This window comes from Felis catus, chromosome C2 (genome assembly GCF_018350175.1).
Source record: "Felis catus isolate Fca126 chromosome C2, F.catus_Fca126_mat1.0, whole genome shotgun sequence".
Taxonomy (NCBI): Eukaryota; Metazoa; Chordata; class Mammalia; order Carnivora; family Felidae; genus Felis; species Felis catus.
Window position 1 is genome coordinate 26,441,826 of NC_058376.1, and position 18,608 is coordinate 26,460,433.

General features: G+C 39.4%; 1 protein-coding gene across 1 annotated transcript in view; it reads left to right on the forward strand.

Annotated features, from left to right (window-relative positions):
* Positions 1-1,468: 1,468 nt before the first annotated feature.
* The window catches only part of LOC123380048, a 443,229-nt gene continuing 426,089 nt past the window's right edge, over positions 1,469-18,608 (forward strand). Inside the window, exons 1-3 of the mRNA XM_045037315.1 lie at positions 1,469-1,546; positions 1,602-1,962; positions 2,988-3,152. Of these exons, the coding sequence (XP_044893250.1) occupies positions 1,469-1,546; positions 1,602-1,962; positions 2,988-3,152 (604 nt within the window). The remainder of the gene's footprint in view (positions 1,547-1,601; positions 1,963-2,987; positions 3,153-18,608) is intronic.

The window sequence follows — 18,608 nt, forward strand, 5'->3', positions numbered from 1 at the left end:
ATTAAACGGCTGACTCTTGATTTGGGCTCAGGTCATGATCTGTCTGTTGTGAGATGAAGCCTTCTGTCGGGCTCACTGCTCAGCATTGGTGGAGCCTGCTTGAGATTCTCTCACTCCCTCTCCCTCTCCCCTGCTTGCACACACAATCTGTCTCTCTTGAAAAACAAAACAAAAACAAAAAACAAAAACCTGAGAGTCGTTCTAGCTGTTGAGAGGATCAATAGTTTGTTTTTTCTTATTGCTTGAGGGTATTCCATTGTATAGATACATCATAATTTGTTTACCCATTCTCTTATTGATGGGCATTTGGATTATTTCCAGTTTGGGTTATTTTGAATAAAGTGTCTATAAAATTTATATACAAAAAAAAAAAAAAAAAGAGAAGACAATAGGTTCAAAATTACCTCCCAAACTCAGAATTTATGGGCCATGGTACACACCCTAAGTAAATGAGTTTGGTCTTCATTAATTGTTCATTCGTTAAATAAATTGTAAGTTAACTGATTATGTAGGGTAATGTTTTTCCACATTTCTGTGATAAGAATCATTTGGAGAGCTGGAGATTAATTCCACTAATTACAACAGGGCCTAGTATGGGCCAGTAACTTGAAAATTTTTATATTTGCAAATATCCCAAGATGATTATCATGATCAAGGAAATGTGGGAAAACTGGCTTGTAACCTGCTTTTCAGTCTTTTGATTTTAAGTCTTGAACTACTATTCCCTGAATGATCAAAGGAAAAGTCTTGTCCAGTCCACTTTTAGGAAAGCAAAGTAAGTTTTCTAAACATTTGGTTTGATAAACTCTCCTCTTCGGAAGCATCCCAAATACTTTATTTCAGTTGTTTCCTAAAAGACACTATTTCTCATTTCCATTTTTAACCCAGCTCTTCTCGATCACGTTTTCCTTGGAGGCTCACCCCTTGAGTTGAGATAGCAATCCAATCAAATCATTGTTAAAAATTAGTTTCTTATTACAGGATTGTCACCTTCAGTACCTTTGCTTGCTTCTGTCTTGCTCCCTTATATCCAAAAACTTAACAAGTTAGGGTGCTTTGTATGGACTTAATATTTTGGCCTTTCCACCTTAAATCTCATATTAACAACCCCATGTATGTCAGCCTGAATTTCAGCTTTTTTTTTTTTTTTTCTTAATGAGTTCAATTCCCCTTTGGCATCCTGGTCCAGATAATGCCTACTTCTTCTATGGTCATTATCTTAGAAACATTGCTGATGATGTAGAAAATGGTAAAAATCATGGAGGATGTAACACCCTCCCGCCTGAGTTTGCCATTGACCTTCAGCCAGAGTTTAGGTTGTGAGGGTCAGAGATTTTCTCTTTGGGCACAATCGTGCGGATGGCGCTGAAGAGCATGAAGCTCTTGGCAAGAATCAGGGAAGCCTCTTCTTGCACACGTCCTGCATATCGCTGATGGTCATATCCACGCACAGGGCACACAGCTGGCCATGCAGTCTATGGCTGCGGCCTCTGGGAAGACGCAGCCACTTTCGTCCCTCACCACACTCACCCAGCTTGAGCTTAAGGTGCAGGTTGTGGACGTAGTTGGGGAAGAGGATGACCGAGCCCTCACGCGTGTAGGTGGTGGACAGCTTCAGGAAGAGCACCTGTCCTGCGCTGAACTGCTTTCTGCAGCTCCAAGGTGTGGTCCGCATAGTTCCCGCACGGTATTCTTCCCCAACTCCTGGAAGCCGGACAGCTGCCCACCGGCTGCCAGGGCTCTTGGCGGTTGCCCATGGAATCAGACAGATTTTGCAGGGCCGGTCACCTGACGCCTACGGCTACCGGGAGAGGACGAACTACCTAGGCGTCTTGCTTGGCGTTCTGCCGGCTGGCACCGCCCCGGCGCTCAGCCTTCTGGGAGCCACTCTCCGGCGATGTCAGCACTTGGGTCTGGTCCGTGGAGAGGTGGAGGTTCTAGAATATCTCCGTTTGTTCTCAGGTTTGAGGGCGGGTATTATGTTCTTACGCTTTTTAGACGTATAAATCAGTCTGTTCTGAGTATTAGTCTTTGTGGTTTTTTTTTTTTTTTTTTTTTTTTTTGTAATTTCTCAGTCTCTCAAATTTTCGTCCTACTCTCAAGGATTCTCTTTTCCCTTTCCTCTTTCCCAAGAGGGCATTTGGGTGCAGAAGGAAGCTTTTATAACCTCACAGCAGTGGGGGAGGGGCATCCGGATCATAGCTCTTTTCCACTCACTCTTGTGATGTCCAGCCCACTTCAGCAGGTCTTTGGTACCCGTCTGTGTCTTTTGCACATAGAATGGCTTGTTTACCTGGTCTGTTAACTATCCTGAGCTGGTCTCCACTGAGGTGTGAATTGTCCCACTGTGGTTTTGAGGTGTGTTCTCTTGGTGATTTCTTTCTTCACCACTGCCTCTAATGGTGTGGTTGCCCTTGCAACATTTCTGGTCTCTTCTATAGCTCATCCTTTCTGCACCTATCATGCAGAGGCATAGTCACCTCGTATGACTGCCTTCAGGTATTCCTGCTAGGAATCTCCCTCACAAATTGATGTTTTACAATACTTACGCCATGCTGGATATTGCACTACTTTCTCTACTGCGTTTCTTTAACTGCGATTCCCCAGACTAGGCCCTGGGAAGAATCAGCTCCAAGATTTTTAGATCTATCCTTTCCCTCCCTACAATGTATCCAGGTGTGTTTCTATCATGTCTACTCCTCCTAGGGGGTCTTGGTTCCAGAACAAGTCAGTCTTCAGTGTGTCATTCAGGGTCTTGGAAGATCCAGAGATGGCATGCTTAAATTCGGCAATTTCAGAAGAGTTTAGCAGAGGGACTGCTTACTAAGGTGTGAGGAGACCACAGGGTCAGTGAAGGACTCAGGTTAGAAACAGCAGGATGGCCAGGCAGAAGTTGGGTATCCTTGGTAGATGAAGACAGCCTGTGACAATCCCACAAGGAAGGAGATAGTATCTTGACTCCCTTTTCTCCCTATGATCTTTTCTAGATGCTCCTCATTGGCTGAATTCAATAAGAAGCCAGGGGGAGGGGAGCCTGTTAAATGCAGCCCATCCCTTGATAGAATCCAGCCAGTCTCTTGGGCCGTGGAGCAGGTGGAGAATGGATCTGAAGGGTCAAGTGGAACATACCCAGCTGACTCGGCTTCCTGGAGGTACAGAGAAGATGTGTATGTGTGTGTGTGTGTGTGTGTGTGTGTGTGTGTGTATGCACGAGTGTGACAGAGAGAGAGGAAGAGAGAGTAGGGGAGTAGGGGAATGTTCACAGAAATCATTGACTATAAAGAAATGTTACTGATGGAACAGTTGTTTTTCGTGTAAGTTGTATCTTGGAAGAAAGAAAAGGCTGAGGCCACCTCACAAGATCACATAGCTATATGACGACTATAGCTTGTCCTTTGTAGGTCTTATTCTCAGCACTAGTCATGGTAGCTAGCACATAGGAAATCTTCAGTAAGTATTTATTAATGTCTTTTTGTACTAGGGAAACAAATCTGAACTCAGGATGTGTTTACACAATGTGATGGTTAATTTCATGTGTCAACCTAATTGGCTAAGCGTTTCCTAAATATCTGGGGAAACATTTGTAGGTGTGTCTGTGTGGGTGTTTTTGGAAGAGATTAGCATTTGAATCTGTAGACTGAGTAAAGATCTGCCCTTATGAACTAATAATGGTGAGGAGCCAATCTGTTGAAGGCAGAGAGAGGCAGAAGGGTGAAATCTCTCTCTTCTTGAGCTGGGACTTCCACCTTCTCCTGCCCTCTCACATTGGAGCTCTGAGTTCTCAGCCCTTCTGATTGTGGGACTTGCACTAGCATCTCCCCTCTTGTCTCACACGGCTTTGGCCTTGGACTGAATTATACTTTCTTGCTTCTCCAGCTTGCAGACGGCAGATCAGGGAACTTCTAGACTTTCATAACCATCCCAGTTAAATGCTATAATAAATCTCCTATGTGTATCTCTGTGTATCCTATTGGTACTATTTCTCTGAAGTCTAATACACACAGTTTGCTTAGTTGAATGTGATCCCTAAATTGGGCTGATGACTCTTGGAAATCGTCTTTCAGCAGTGATTAATTATCCTTGCTCGAATAACCTGATTGCTTATTTAATCAAAGAGGAGTGTCTTTAAGAATGTTGCACTAAAATTTGCTTTTACTTTGTTCTTTCTTTAGCAGAATTTGTCTGTTTACAACTCTTATTTAACAAACAAAAATTTTTTCTTTTCTTTTAAAGAGAGAGAGAGCAGGAGCAGGGGAGAGGAGCAGAGGGAGAGAGAATCTCAAGCAGGTTCCATGCTCAGTGCGGAGCATGACATGTGGCTCAATTCCATTACTCTGAGATCATGACCTGAGACAAAATCAACAGTCTGACTCTCAACCAGTGAGCCACCCAGGTGCCCTTTTGTTTTCTTTAAAAGTTTGCCTCTCCTGGGGTGTGTTGGTGGCTCAGTTGGTTTAGTGTTTGACTCTTGATCTTGGCTCAGGTCATGATCTCACAGTTCATGGGATTGAGCCCAGCGTCAGTCACTGTGCTGAGAGTTCGGAGCCTGCTTGAAATTCTCTCTCTCCCCCTCTGTCTGCCTCTCCCCTGTCACTCATGTGCTCTCTCTCTCTCTCTTGCAAAATAAATAAATGAACTGAAACAATTTTTTCCCCTCCTCTCCTGTTTCCAGAGCTCTCCCTGGCTGACTTAAATAAAAAGTGGTGCTGCTTCTGCCCATCCTTTTCCATCTTTAGAAACAGCCACATGATGTGATTCTGTACTCTTCCTTGGAGATAATCTCCATGATCAGGCTTTCTCTTCTAACCTCTACTGATCTTGGTGGCCATCCTGGGAACCCTCCTCATTTTCCCTGTCAGCCTGTTTCTGGTCTAGATGGGTATTAAGGATGTGGGATGATTATACACCCTAATGCCTAATCCATAGCTATCGTATTATAGAGCTTGCTTTTAAAATCTGTCATGGGATATTATTTCTGGTATATTTTTTTCATTTCTTTCCTCGCCTAAGTATACACATCTTTTTTCTTAAAGTTCTATTAAAATACATCTTATTTCAATCTGTATGTCCAACTTACTTTATACCTGTAAAGATAATATTATTTCTTATGTAAAGCAGCAAACTCAGTTACTGTGAAGGTCAGTCAGGGAACCATAGTGTGTGAAGCTGCCAGGTCAGAGAAAGTGCATGATGTTAGGACTCTGGAAAGAGGAGTACATGCTTTACCTAAAGGTATGAAAATTTAACTTAAAAACAAAAATGCCTTTCTGGGAAAAATCAGTTTAAAAGTTGTCTACAGGCCTGATTCCATCTCTGACCTAAATCATTGACAAAAACATTAATAACACGGACGCTCTATTGACATTCTTGCTCATTTATTCATTTAACAAATATTTATATTGAATGCTGCAGAGTCCCATGCACCCATTTAGAATGTTGCCCCTCTAGGGACGCCTGGGTGGCTCAGTCATTTGGGTGTCCGAGTTCGGCTCAAGTCATGATCTCATGGTTTGTGGGTTTGAGCCCCGCATCAGCCTCTGTGCTGACAGCTCAGAGCCTGGAGCCTGCTTCGGACTCTGTGTCTCCCTCTCTCTCTGCCCTTCCCCGCTCATGCTCTGTCTCTCTCTGTCTCTCAAAAATAAACGTGAAAAAATTTGTTTAGAATGTTGCACCTCTAAATATGAATACGAATACTAACACTAATAACGATACTAAGAATTTGTTTTTGGCTCTCAGGTTTTCTGGGTCTAGGAAAACAGGTGGAAAACTAAATGTCTAGTTATAGAACCATATCATGAGCTTCCAGAGAGTTTGGGAACCTAAAAGAGGGATTGGGTGACAGTCAAGGACTTAATGCTTAACAGAAGAGCCAGTTTGTGGTATATGTTATGCAACCCTAGAAGTGTATATTCCAAAAAGATAAAGTACTCATATTTTGCTCCCAAGGTATACACTATTATTTTTTAAAAGTTTTTAAGGGGTGCCTGGGTGATTCAGTTGGTTGAGCGTCTGACTCTTGATTTTGGCTCAGGTCATGATCTCATGGTTCATGAGATGCAGCCCCACTACGGGCTTCACGCTGACAGCATGGAGCCTGCTTGGGATTCTCTCTCTCCTCTCTCTGCCCTTCTCCCAGCTTGCACGTGCACGTGCTCTTTCTCAAAATAAATAAATAAGTAAACTTAAAAAAGGTTTTTTTATTTTGAGGCACTTGGGTGGCTTGGTTGGTTGAGCGTCCGACTCTTGATTTCAGCTCAGGTCATGATCTCAGGGTTGTGGGATCGAGCCCTGCTTTGGTCTCCCCTCTGACAGTGCAGAGCCTGCTTGGGATTCTCTCTGCCCCTCCCCTGCTTGTGCTTTCTCTTTAAAATAAAAAAAAAAAGTTTTTATTTATTTATTTTTAACCATTTATTTTTGAGAGAGAGAGAGAGAGAGAGAGAGAGAGAGAGAGAGAGCATGAACGGAGGAGAGGCAGAGAAAGAGAGAGAGTGACACAGAATCCATAGCAGGTCCCAGATTCTGAGCTGTCAGCATAGAGCCTGATACAGACCTTGAACCCATGAACTATGAGACAATGACCTGAGCTGAAGTCAGATGCTCAACTGACTGAGCCACCCAGGCATCCCTAAAAAAAAGTTTAAAAATTTTAATTCCAGAATAGTTAACATGTAGTGTCATATTAGTTTTAGGTGTACAATATAGTCATTCGTCAATTTTATACATTACTTAATGCTCATCATAAGTGTACTCTTTAATACCCATCACCTATTTTACCCATCCCCTACCTACCTCCCCTCTGATAACCATCAGTTTCTTCTCTGTAGTTAAGAGTCTGTTTCTAGGTTTGTTTCTCTTTTTTCCCCCTTATTAATTAGTTTTGTTTCTTAAATTCTACATACAAATGAAATCAAATGGTGTCTTTTTCTGACTTATTTCACTTAGCATAATACTCTCTAGCTCCATCCATTTGTTACAAGTAGCAAAATTTCATTTTCTTTTGTGGCTGAATACTATTCCATTGTGTATATATATATATATATATATATATATATATATATATATATATACCATGTCTTTATTCATTCATCTATTGATGTATACACTTGGGCTGCTTCCATAATTTGGCAATAAATAATGCTGCAATAAACATAGAGGTGCATATGTCCTTTTAAATTAGTGGTTTTGTATTCTTTGGGTAAATACCCAGTAGCACCGTTACTGGATCATAGAGTAGTTCTATTTTTAACTTATTGAGGAACTTCTGTAGTGTTTTCCACAGTTTGCATTCCTACCAAATGCGTGAGGGTTCTTTTCCTCCACATCCTTGCAAACACTTGTTTTCTTGTATTTTTGATTTTAACCATTCTGGCACATGTGAGGTTTTGATTTACATTTCCCTGATGATGAGTGATGTTGAACACCTTTCCATGTGTGTGTCTATTGGCCATCTGTATGTTTTCTATATTATTATATTTTTGAGTTAACATGTCTACTAGGTTGAGAATGGAATTAAAATGCTGCTTTATTTTACCAGGAGTCCTATTCTTTCCATATTAGAAGAAATTTCAGGTACTAAGGAGTTGTGAATGAAGACAGAGATGATGCAATCTAGTGATCCCCAACATTTTCACCCCTGGAACAAACATCAAGGATGATTATGTTGTACTCAGAACACTGTCATCCACATATTCTGATTCGAGAAATGCCAAAGAGTTTTGCAGGAAATCAAGCACATAGAACTATAGACTATTTTTTTAAAACCCCATCTAGCTTTGTCTTTTTTCTTTTAAAAACATATACATAGAAAGAGTCACTAAGAAATTTTCAGTTAGAAAAGTATAATTTATGAGAATTACAATAATTTGTAATCACCCAACTCTTAAGGGTAAATAAAGGCTATTATATGATATAAAGTAGCCTGTGTGTTATGAGCAATTTCATCTTTGTTGTCTGAAATGCTACTTCATTTACTCCACCTCAAAAGCAAGTGAAGTGCCAGTGACTGATTTTGACGTTATAATGGGGACAACCTTGGAACAGCTATACATTTTTAGAAGAAAATTATCTGTAAATCTTGATAATTTAACTATTACTAGGTTGAACTGCCTGTGACACATTGCCCAGTTGCTTGTGATACAACAGTATGTCATGACATCGGGGTTGTGAGTTAATGCGCTAGTTCAGCTCTATTCTTTTGTCAGAGGTTAAAACCGAGACCTAAAGAGTAACTTATGGAAGACCTCATGGTGCACTAATAACAGGACTGGGGCTAGGGGAGGGGAGTAAATCAATATAGAGTGCATGCTGTGCACCTGGTGTTGTCCGAGGCATTTTCTACACATTTTCCCCAATTTTCACAACTCTTCAAGGTAGATGTTAATTTTATCACTGTACAGAGGAGATAATAGATTCTCAGACAGTTTAACAGCTTGTTTAATAATATACAGCAGATAAGTCACCCAGCAGGGATTTAACACAGGTCTAAATCTCCTATTACGCTGCTATGCTTAAAAATAGAACCCATGTCTCAACTTCAGTTGTATGCTGTAAACTGCATTAAATAGCCTCTTTTTTTTTTTTAAAGTTTTAAAAAGGCAAATCTGTGCACTATTCTGGTATTATCAGGTTGTATTCCCACTTGCATAGACTTGTATTTGTCTCCATATTTTGTTACATATGTTGCTGATTGTTTTCAGATCAGAGTGGCACTACCCTACGTGTTTGAGTCAACTATTGGTGTCTATTGACAAAAAATACTTGGATTGATCAAAAAGAGTCAGGAATGCTAGCAAAATCACTGAAAAATGACTGATCATATATTTAAACACACCTAGTTGACAATTTTCTTTAATACTAGTTCAACTTAATTGTGATTTTGGAACTTTGTTGTATTAGCCTTAATTTAATCATCAAAAAACTGATTATTGAGATAATTTAAGTAAAATTGCCTTTAGTGAATGGCATGAGGTTTAAATGAAATCTTTTTTTTTTAGTTTTTTTTTAATGTAAGTGAAATCTTAAAAAAAACCCTAATACTTTACCTACATACTCAGTTACTCAGCCATACACATTATTTTGTCTATATAGTCTTTACAATAAATGTGAATTAAAACTGCAATGATAATAGATTTCTTTTTCTGTCATATCTCTATATAAACAGCCATTAAATAATTTATTTTGAAAGATGAATGGCAAGCTATGACCTTTGTAGTTCAAAAGTTGTGTCCAATTACGTTGTTTTTACAATATCAAGAGTTATGGTCAGAGGTGTTAGAATGATTTTAATTTTGCTTATTTCATGTATAAACCTTCTTTTGTGCTATTAGCATCCAATTTGTTTAGACCACAAATAGTTACATTATTTTATAAAGGATTCACCTTTATAAAAAAGTAGTGGAAAATTTATGTGTCATACATAAAATTGAATGAAATTTTCTGAGTTTTTTGAACAGTTATAATCTAGTGCAGCTTTAGCCAGGCTGAACTTGGTGGAAGTTGGAGCCTTTATTTCTGAATCCCATACTACACACAAAACAGGAGTTTGTTTGCTTAGTTGCTTTTACTGTCTGAATCAACCATTTATTTTTCATGTATGTGTTCTATCTATAATTTATCTATCCATTCATCCATCTCTTATACAAACATATCTGTAAATAGTAGTTGATTTGTTGCAGTGATCCACATTTTACTCTATAAAATTCACTTCAGAAAGTTTAGTGAATTTGAAATCGTAAGAGACTTCAGTGTATCTCTGTATAAAATAGAGGTGAAGTTATATTCCAAAAGAAAATTCAGATTTTCCTTAGGAATTAGTTTGATGCTATTGAACTAACAGAAACTTGTAAAGCAAAATTCTGAGTCCAGCTGCTGTAGACCATGTCAATTAAAGATTAAAATGTTTTGAATGATTCCAACTAAATATAATTTGTATATTTTTTTCTTCAGAATCAAATTATAAGTAATTAAAGTGAACACTGTTGTAAGGAAGGAAGAAACATATGGCTAATGACTGTGTTTCCTATAAGGCACACTACAGCATTGTCAAATCCTTTGTGGATTTGTCTAATTAGAAGGAAGAAAGGAAGGTAGGAAGGAAGGGAAAAATACATGAATGTGCTATAGTAAACCTCCTCACAGAGTGAGTTGATACTCCACAGGAGTGCTTTCAAAGACTCTGTGGAGGTGTGAAGGCAGCAGGATTAGGAGAGGGAGAAGTTGAGCTGGGGTGCATTTGTAATAGAGATCTCAGCTCGTCTATGGGGAGATCTGGAAGTGTAAGGATTTCTAATTGAGTCAAAGGGCTTGGGTCTTTATACCACTGCATCATTCATTGGTTATAGGCTGCCCCTGAGGAGGGGGTATGACATAAGGCCTTCGTCTAAGGACATTTCTTGGAGAGGGACTCATGGGCAAGCTGTCTGCAGTCAACACTCCCAGGAGCTAAGGGAGTGACTGGGTGCTTAGAGTCAGACTTAGGCAGCACACAGTATTATCTACTAGAATGGAAGACTCTCTTGACATAAGCGTGTCTTGTCTTTTTAAAAGACTCTTTAATATAAACATCCTATTAGAGATAATTCAGTAATTCCTCCGGTCTCCTCTACAGTGAGAGCCCTATCTAAATTGATGTTGGATCTATTGGCTAGGAGCCTGCTTAGATCTTTTGGGTGTCTGCCCCGGGCCAATCCTTCTCACCTCTTTTAATGGGATGCAGGCTGGTCCTGCTTAAGAGGGAACAGTATCTGGCAATGACTGTTCACCTGACTTCTAATCATTGCCGATGTCTGTCTCTGTGAACTCCTAGATGTCCTGCTACTGGGTACCACATAGATGAATGGGTACAAACAGTATAGTGAGAAAGGGACAAGAGATGTGATACTCTCATGCCTTCAACACCTTGCTAGACGTTTGACTGCCTGCTTCACTGTTAGCTGGTTATTCACCAGGTCTGGCCCTGCGACAGTGAGCTTTTTCTTTGGGACTTAGTTTACTTCCTGGTCTAAGGTAGTATTCAGACTAATTCTGACTTAGCCCTAGACTTTCTGTACAGCATTAAAACAATGGAAATATCCTGTGTACTGCTCTTACTATTCATCTGTAATGTCAAGTTGTAAGAATTTTGCAAGGCAAATTTTGAGCAGTGGAAAATTTATGTGTCATATATAAAATTGAATGAAATTTTCTGAGTTTTTTGAACAGTTATAATCTAGTGCAGCTTTAGCCAGGCTGAACTTGGTGGAAGTTGGAGCCTTTATTTCTGAATCCCATACTACACACAATTAATTTTGCATACATTGAGAGTTTACAGCTGTATGGAAAATGAATGATTTGTTAGATTTAACACACTATGATTCTAAGTCAAAAGAAGAGAACTACTTTGATTCATTAAATGACTCTACTTGTTACTGTCTTGATTTCTGCTCAGCTACATCATTCATAGAAAAGAAGGAAGGAGATATGGTAATTTGTTGATTCTTTTCTCTATTTTATTCCCAAGTTGATGGTTTATACCTCTCTGTTTCTGTCTCTCTCTCTCCCTTTTTTAAATTCTAGGTTTAGGCTCAGTCTACCACTTAAAGGGCAATAAGTTCAAGAGAAAAGGCAATGCCTATATTTCCCAATCAGATGTCCAATAATGACTCCATAATAGAGGTATACTTTAGAGGAACAAAACTATAATCTATATGTAAAATAAAAATTACTTGGTTGAACGTACATGACAAAGCTGGATTCCACCAAAAAACATTTTCTTTTAGTGATAGATGGTGAGACTTTAAGTACCTGAAGTATATAAAATTAAAAAAAATTAAATGTTTATTTTTGAGAGAGAGAGAGAGAGAGAGAGAGTGAGCAGGGGAGGGACAGAGAGAGAGGGAGATAGAATCTGAAGCAGGCTCCAAACTGTCAGCACAGAGCCAGATGCAGGACTCAAACTCACAAACTGCGAGATCATGACCTGAGCAGAAGTGGGATGCTTAACTGACTGAGCCACCCAGGTGCTCCTAAAATTTTTAAACTGGCTTAAGTGCAAAAACAAAGCCAAGTTATCAAAGTCTTGAGTTCTGAAGTCTCAAATACATGAATATACTAAAAAAATTTTTTTTAATGTTAATTTTTGAGACAGAGACAGAGCATGAGCGGAGGAGAGGCAGAGAGAGAGGGAGACATAGACTCTGAAGCAGGCTCCAGACTCTGAGCTGTCAGCACAAAGCCCAATGAGGGGCTCGAACTCAAAATCTGTGAGATCATGACCTGAGCCGAAGTTGGATGCTCAGCTGACTGAGCCACCCAGGAGCCCTTCTTTTTCTTTCTTTTTTTTTTTTTTTTTAAAGTTTATTTATTTATTTTGAGAGGGAGAGAGAGTGCGAGTGGTGGAGGGGCAGAGAGAGAGGGAGAGAGTATCCCAAGCAGCCTCTATGGAGCCCGATGTGGGGCTCGATCCCACAGCTGCAAGAGTATAACCTGAGCCAATATCAAGCTTAACCGACTGAGTCACCCAGGCGCCCCTCAAATACATGAATATACTTTGACAGAACTATATCCTAAATTTATTCACTCAACAGATATTTAGCAAACACCCAATATCAATATACCATCAACGTAGAAGTAGTGTGTTTCTGAGAGGGATGTCAGCAACGTGGCTGAATGAGACGTCTCTAATCATGTTCTCCCCTCAACAAAACAATTTGGTATCCATCCGTGGACAAAAACGACTTTGTGGGCGCTGTGGCAGCCAGTATCATGTGCCAGGGGACCCAGATGGAGTCTTGCCCCCCTGGGCATTTGGTATTAGGCATACAGACCCCTGTCTCAGCTGTGGACCCTGCAGTGGCCTGTGAACTGGCTATACTTCTAGGACAATCACCTACAGATGCGAAAAATGAAAGGAAGCCACTTTGCCCTTTATGTGTCCTTGCTTCACTTTATTAATATTTTAAACACAAATTCTGTAATCTCTCTAGTTTCTGCCAAAACTTTACTAAATCTTGAGAATTTCTTGCCATGTTACTGTTACATGATACAAAAAGAATTCTTTTGTTTCTTTTCTTCTCCTTCATGACCTTCCCTTTCTCCTTCACGATTTTCTTTTTTCTGTCTCCTTTTTCTTCTTCATGAGATTTACCATTTTCATCATCTTTTCTTCATTTTTTTCCTATTTTCTTTCTGTTCTTTTTTTCCATTTTTGTTTTTTTAGAGAGAGGGAGAGAGAGAGCACATGCAAGTGTGTGCACAAGCAGGGGAGGAGCGGAGAGGGAGAGAGAATCTTAAGCAGACTCCACCTTCAGTCAGCACTTGAGCCCGATGCATGGCTTGATCCCATTACCCTGGGATCATGACCTGAGCTGAAATTAATAGTTGGATGCTCAACTGACTGAGCCACCCAGCCCCCCCCATTTTTTTCTTTATTGAGCATGTATCATATGTAGGATGCTGCTGTGTATTGTAAGGTACACAAAGATAATAAAAATAATATATTGCCCTCAACCACCTCATATTCTTGAATGGTAACATTTATTACCAATAGCTTTCACTGGAATTAAAAACCCCAGAGTTACGTCAAAAGAAAATTTATAACATTTCTACCTAGACAACAAATAAATTATATTATTTTGAATAATACTAGATATCTTTTAGAAAAGCAGAATCATTTTGTGTTCATTTTTAATATCATATCTATATATCAAAATGGTTTAAATTCATTTTAAGAACTCTGAATTATGGCACTATTTGACATTCTGTGGACTGCTTAAAATCAAATACCCAGTTCCACTAAAAGTTAAGTTTAATGGATTTTTATCAATTTCATTTTCTATTTTGTTCTATCATATAAAAGAGACACATCTTTTTTTATTCACATGTTATTTAGAAATCTTTTGTTTCTACTCTCTAATACAATAGGTTGTCAAGAACTGTGACGATCCTAAGATTTTATCCTCCTTGCAAGATAAGAAGTTAGCCTACTGTAGTTTTGTGGATGCTGTCAGAAGATGCTAGACTCCTGGGTCGAAGTTTATTACTCACAGAAATAACAGAAATAGCAATAGCCAGAGAACCGTCAACATCCCGTAGCAGAATCATTTCTTTGAGACTAGGTCAAACTGGTTAAATGGGAAGGATTATTACCCTTACCTGAATTTTACAGGAAGAAAAGTTTCAGTGGCCATTGCTGATGGCCAACTTTCTGAAAAGAGCACTGAAATAATATGTTGGTTAACTGAAATTTCCTATTCTCCATAAGGGAGGCCACGTTCTAGACAGAATCTTAGTAGTATCTTTGAAAAGGAGAGATTGAGGGCAGATATCTATAGGGACACATGGCTGGCTCAGTCGGTTAAATGTCCAACTTTGGCTTAGGCCATGATCTCATGGTCCATGAGTTCGAGCCCCGCATTGGGCTCTGTGCTGACAGCTCAGAGCCTGGAACCTGCTTCAGATTCTGTGTAACCCCCTCTGCCCTTCCCCACTCATGCTCTGTCTCTCTCTGTCTTAAAAATAAATAAACATTAAAAAAAATTTAAAAATGGCAGATATTTATAAAAATCTGGGGTCTGGAGGTCTTTCAATGATTTTGCTAATTAGGACTGAACAGTCCTCATGATATAATAATTTAAGCTTAGTGAGCACAGCAAGGTGAGGATTTTGAATTAAGTTTTGATACATAGAGAGTCATTTAATAACCGAGTAATTTGTCCTTTTGAGTTATGTGTTGACCACAGGAGGAGCTATTTATTCTGATGAGCAATCTATTGTTTTGAGAGGGGCTAATTGAATAGTTGGCTATTTGGATAAGTGGATTTTCTTCAGGATTTTCTGCAACTTTATCTTACTGCACAAGAATTTCCCACAATAGTAAAGTCATGTTCATATGCACAGTCTTAGTTCTTAATCCTATTAAGATGTTAGTTGTAGGCAGCTTGTTCTCTCAAGGCATTAATTCATTAGTCCAAGGAGATTATTTAATTTATTAAATGGAAGAAAATTCATGGGCAGGAGAGAAGATGTAATCTGGAAAAAGAAGAGATACAGGCCAAGCTGAGAGGTGCAGGCAAGGGTGCGATGGTGGAAGAACCAGCCTATTTGATGAATCATAAGGTGTTGAGCAAATAGAGTGAGCCTCAAAATCGGAACAGGTAGGTAGGATAGGATAGTTCAGGGCATTGAACCCTGGACAACAGAAAGTGTGGGAGTAGCTTGTGTGGCTACTCAAAGGCACCAGAACCAGCTAGACATGTGTGGTACAATAAAAAAGTTGTCTGGTCTTTGTCCTGTGTTCCTGGCATGGAGCTCCTAAAAACCCTTGTAATCTCCTGAGTAATAGGACTATATTATGCTGAGGTGACTCATGGTGGGCCCCTAAATAGCTTCAGGATGGAGGCTGGTCACCAGAAAAACCAACCATGTGATTAGAAGGTTGTAACTTTGGGTTAGCCTGACTTCAGGGGAGAAGAGGATAGCTGGAGATTGGGTTCAATCATGTGGCCAATATTTAATCCATCATACCTGTGTAAAGAAACCCCAATAAAAACTCGCAACATTGAAGCCTAGTGGAGTTTCTTGGTTGGTGAACACATAGAGGTACCAGGAGGGTGATGTGCCCTGACTCCATGAGGGATAGCATGGAAACTCTGCATGTCCTTCTAGGCTTTGCTCCATGAATCTCTTTGTCTGGTCCTCATATGTGTATTCTTTATTCTAAAATTATGGGGTGCCTGAGTGGCTCAGATACTTGAGTGTCCAACTCTTGATTTTGGCTCAGGTCATGATCTCACAGTTTGTGAGTTCAAGCCCCACATCAGGCTCTGTGGTGACAATGCAGAGCTTGCTTGGGATTCTTTCTCTCTCTCCCTCTCTCTTTTAATGCTTATTCATTTTTGAGAGAGACAGAGAGAGAGAGACAGAGTGTGAGTGGGGGAGGGGCAGAGAGAAAGGGAGACACAGAATCAGAACCAGGCTCCAGGCTCTGAACTGTCAGTACAGAGTCAGACGCGGGGCTTGCACCCGTAGACCATGAGATCATGATCTGAGCCGAAGCTGGATACTCAACCGACTGAGCCACGCAGATGCTCCCCCCTGCTTGATCTCTTACTCTCTCTCTAAATGAATAAACAAACATTTAAAAAAGTGGTAATCATAAGTATAGCACTTTCCTGAGTTCTATGGGTTGTTCTAGTGAATTATTAAACCTGAGGGGGATCGTAGGGACCTCCTAAATTGGTAGCCTGTTGGTCAGAAGTGTAGGTGCCTGGGTGGCCCTCAGACTTGCAGCTGGCCTCTGAAGTGAGAGCAGTCTTGTGGAAAAACTTAAACTGTGAAGTCTGATGCTAACTTGGTGTCATAAATGAATTGCAGTACACCCAATTGGTGTTAGACCATTTGAGGTGGAAACAAGATAGTATACCACTGAATAAATAATTTTCCCAGATTAAAGTGGGAAGAAGTTTTCAGTTGCCTTGGGTGTAGGAAGCAGGAACTGAGAAATAATTTCTTAGTAAAGGTAAGAAAAATAAAGAAAAGAGAAGATAAATAATTTTTCTCCTTTTTTATAGTTTTTTTTTTAAATCACTAAAGTCTACTTCATTTCCTTAAGAGTTATCACACTACTTTCAAATTCAGAAATATGTGATATGATCTTCGTTTTTTTGCGGTTTTGCTTCCCTGATTGTATCAGCCTTTTAATAATGACTAATAGAACTTTATAGTAGTGTAAAGCTTTATTATTATTTTTGTGACTAAGGATGTATTATAAATATAACAGAGCAGTTCATAATTAACTTAATTTCCCCAGGTATTTTGATGCTTAAAAGGAAGGAGGAAGAGGAGAGGAGCAGAAGATGCATATTTAAAAATCCTATTAGGATACTGACAGCAGCCTTAATCACTGGAGGAATTTTACTTCTTTTTACACCTGCAGCTATATAAAGCAGTAGTTCCCTGGCTAATTGAAATAAAATGATACTGAAATTGCTAGAGGTGAAATGTTCAAATTGCATGCTTTTTTTTTGATAAAAACATATCAGTAACATTTGAGATATTTTTTCTATTTTATTTTTATTTCTATAGTAAAGAGAAATACCAGCTCTCACAGATAGCAAGAAGAATGGAAGATAAACATATAACCAAGATTCTTTGCTTCTGTCTCACCTCATAAAATGTATAGAAATTGAGGAACTTTTTATATGCATTCTTGTCATTATCACAAAATCTTGGAAAACATTGTAAAAAAGCATCTTTCATTGTTGATTCTTGGGAATATGCATCTCTGTTGTTTGTGAAAATGACTTGAAATAGAGACCTAAGCTATTTTCCAGACTAGATCACGACTTCTGAGTAACCTCTATACAATTGCCAGAATTTTTCATTTGTATCAAGGTCTTCCCTAGAGAATGCGACCATGTCCTTCACCATACTTTTATCAGAACTGCTGCGCATTACAGGAGTTCACCAGGTTGAATTGGGGTGAGAAATATCAGCAAGCTTAAAATTATAAGACTAAGAATGCTAGTAGCTTTAATAAAATACGAAATATATAAAATGTATGAAAGAGTATAAACCATGTTTTAGAATCAATTACTGATTTTTGCCTGATTAAATTATGATATGGTTGCAAATGATCATTTTTCTTTTTTTTTCTTATTTTTTTAAATGTTTTTATTTATTTTTGAGACAGAGAGAGACAGAGAATGAGCAGGGGAGGGGCAGACAGAGAGGGAGACACAGAATCCGAAGCAGGCTCCAGGCTCTGAGCTGTCAGCACAGAGCCTGATGCGGGGCTCAAACCCACGAACTGTGAGATCATGACCTGAGCCGAAGTCGGGCATTTAACCGACTGAGCCACCCAGGCGCCCCTGATCGTTTTTCTGATTACCACACTTACTTTGTATTTTTTATCTGGCATTCTTCTCCAAATGAGAGGCTTCTCTCTCCAGTTTCTTTCTCTCTTTCTCCTTTTTATTGTTTTTTATTTTATTAATTTTTTAAATGTTTATTTTTGAGAGAGAGAGAGTGCAAGTGGGGGAGGAGCAGAGAGAAAGGGAGACAGAGACTCTGAAGCAGGCTTTGTGCTGTCAGTGCCCCTCCGATGTGGAGCTTGAACTCATGCACTGTGAGATCATGATCTGAGCTGAAGTGGTTGTGGTGCTCAAATTTTCACCAATTTGTGTTTCAATCCTGTTAACAGCATTATTGAGATATAATTGGCATATAGTATACTGCACATTTTTTTATTGGAGCAGAATTGACCTCCAATATCATATGAGATTCAGTTGTACATTATAGTTGATTCAGTATTTTTATACTTTATGAGACGATCCTCAGAATAAATCTGGTTACTGTCACCATAAAATTATTGCAGTATTATTGACTATATTCCCTGTGCTATACATTACATCCCCATGACTTATTTATTTATATAATTAAAAAAATTTTATGTTTATTTTTGAGAGAGAGAGGGAGAGAGAGAGAGAGAGAGACAGAGTGCGACTGGGGGAGGGGCAGAGAGAGAGGGAGACACAGAATCCGAAGCAGGCTCCAGTGAGCTGTCAGCACAGAGCCGACGCGGGGCTTGAATTCATGAACTGCGAGATCATGACCAGAGCTGAAGTTGGACG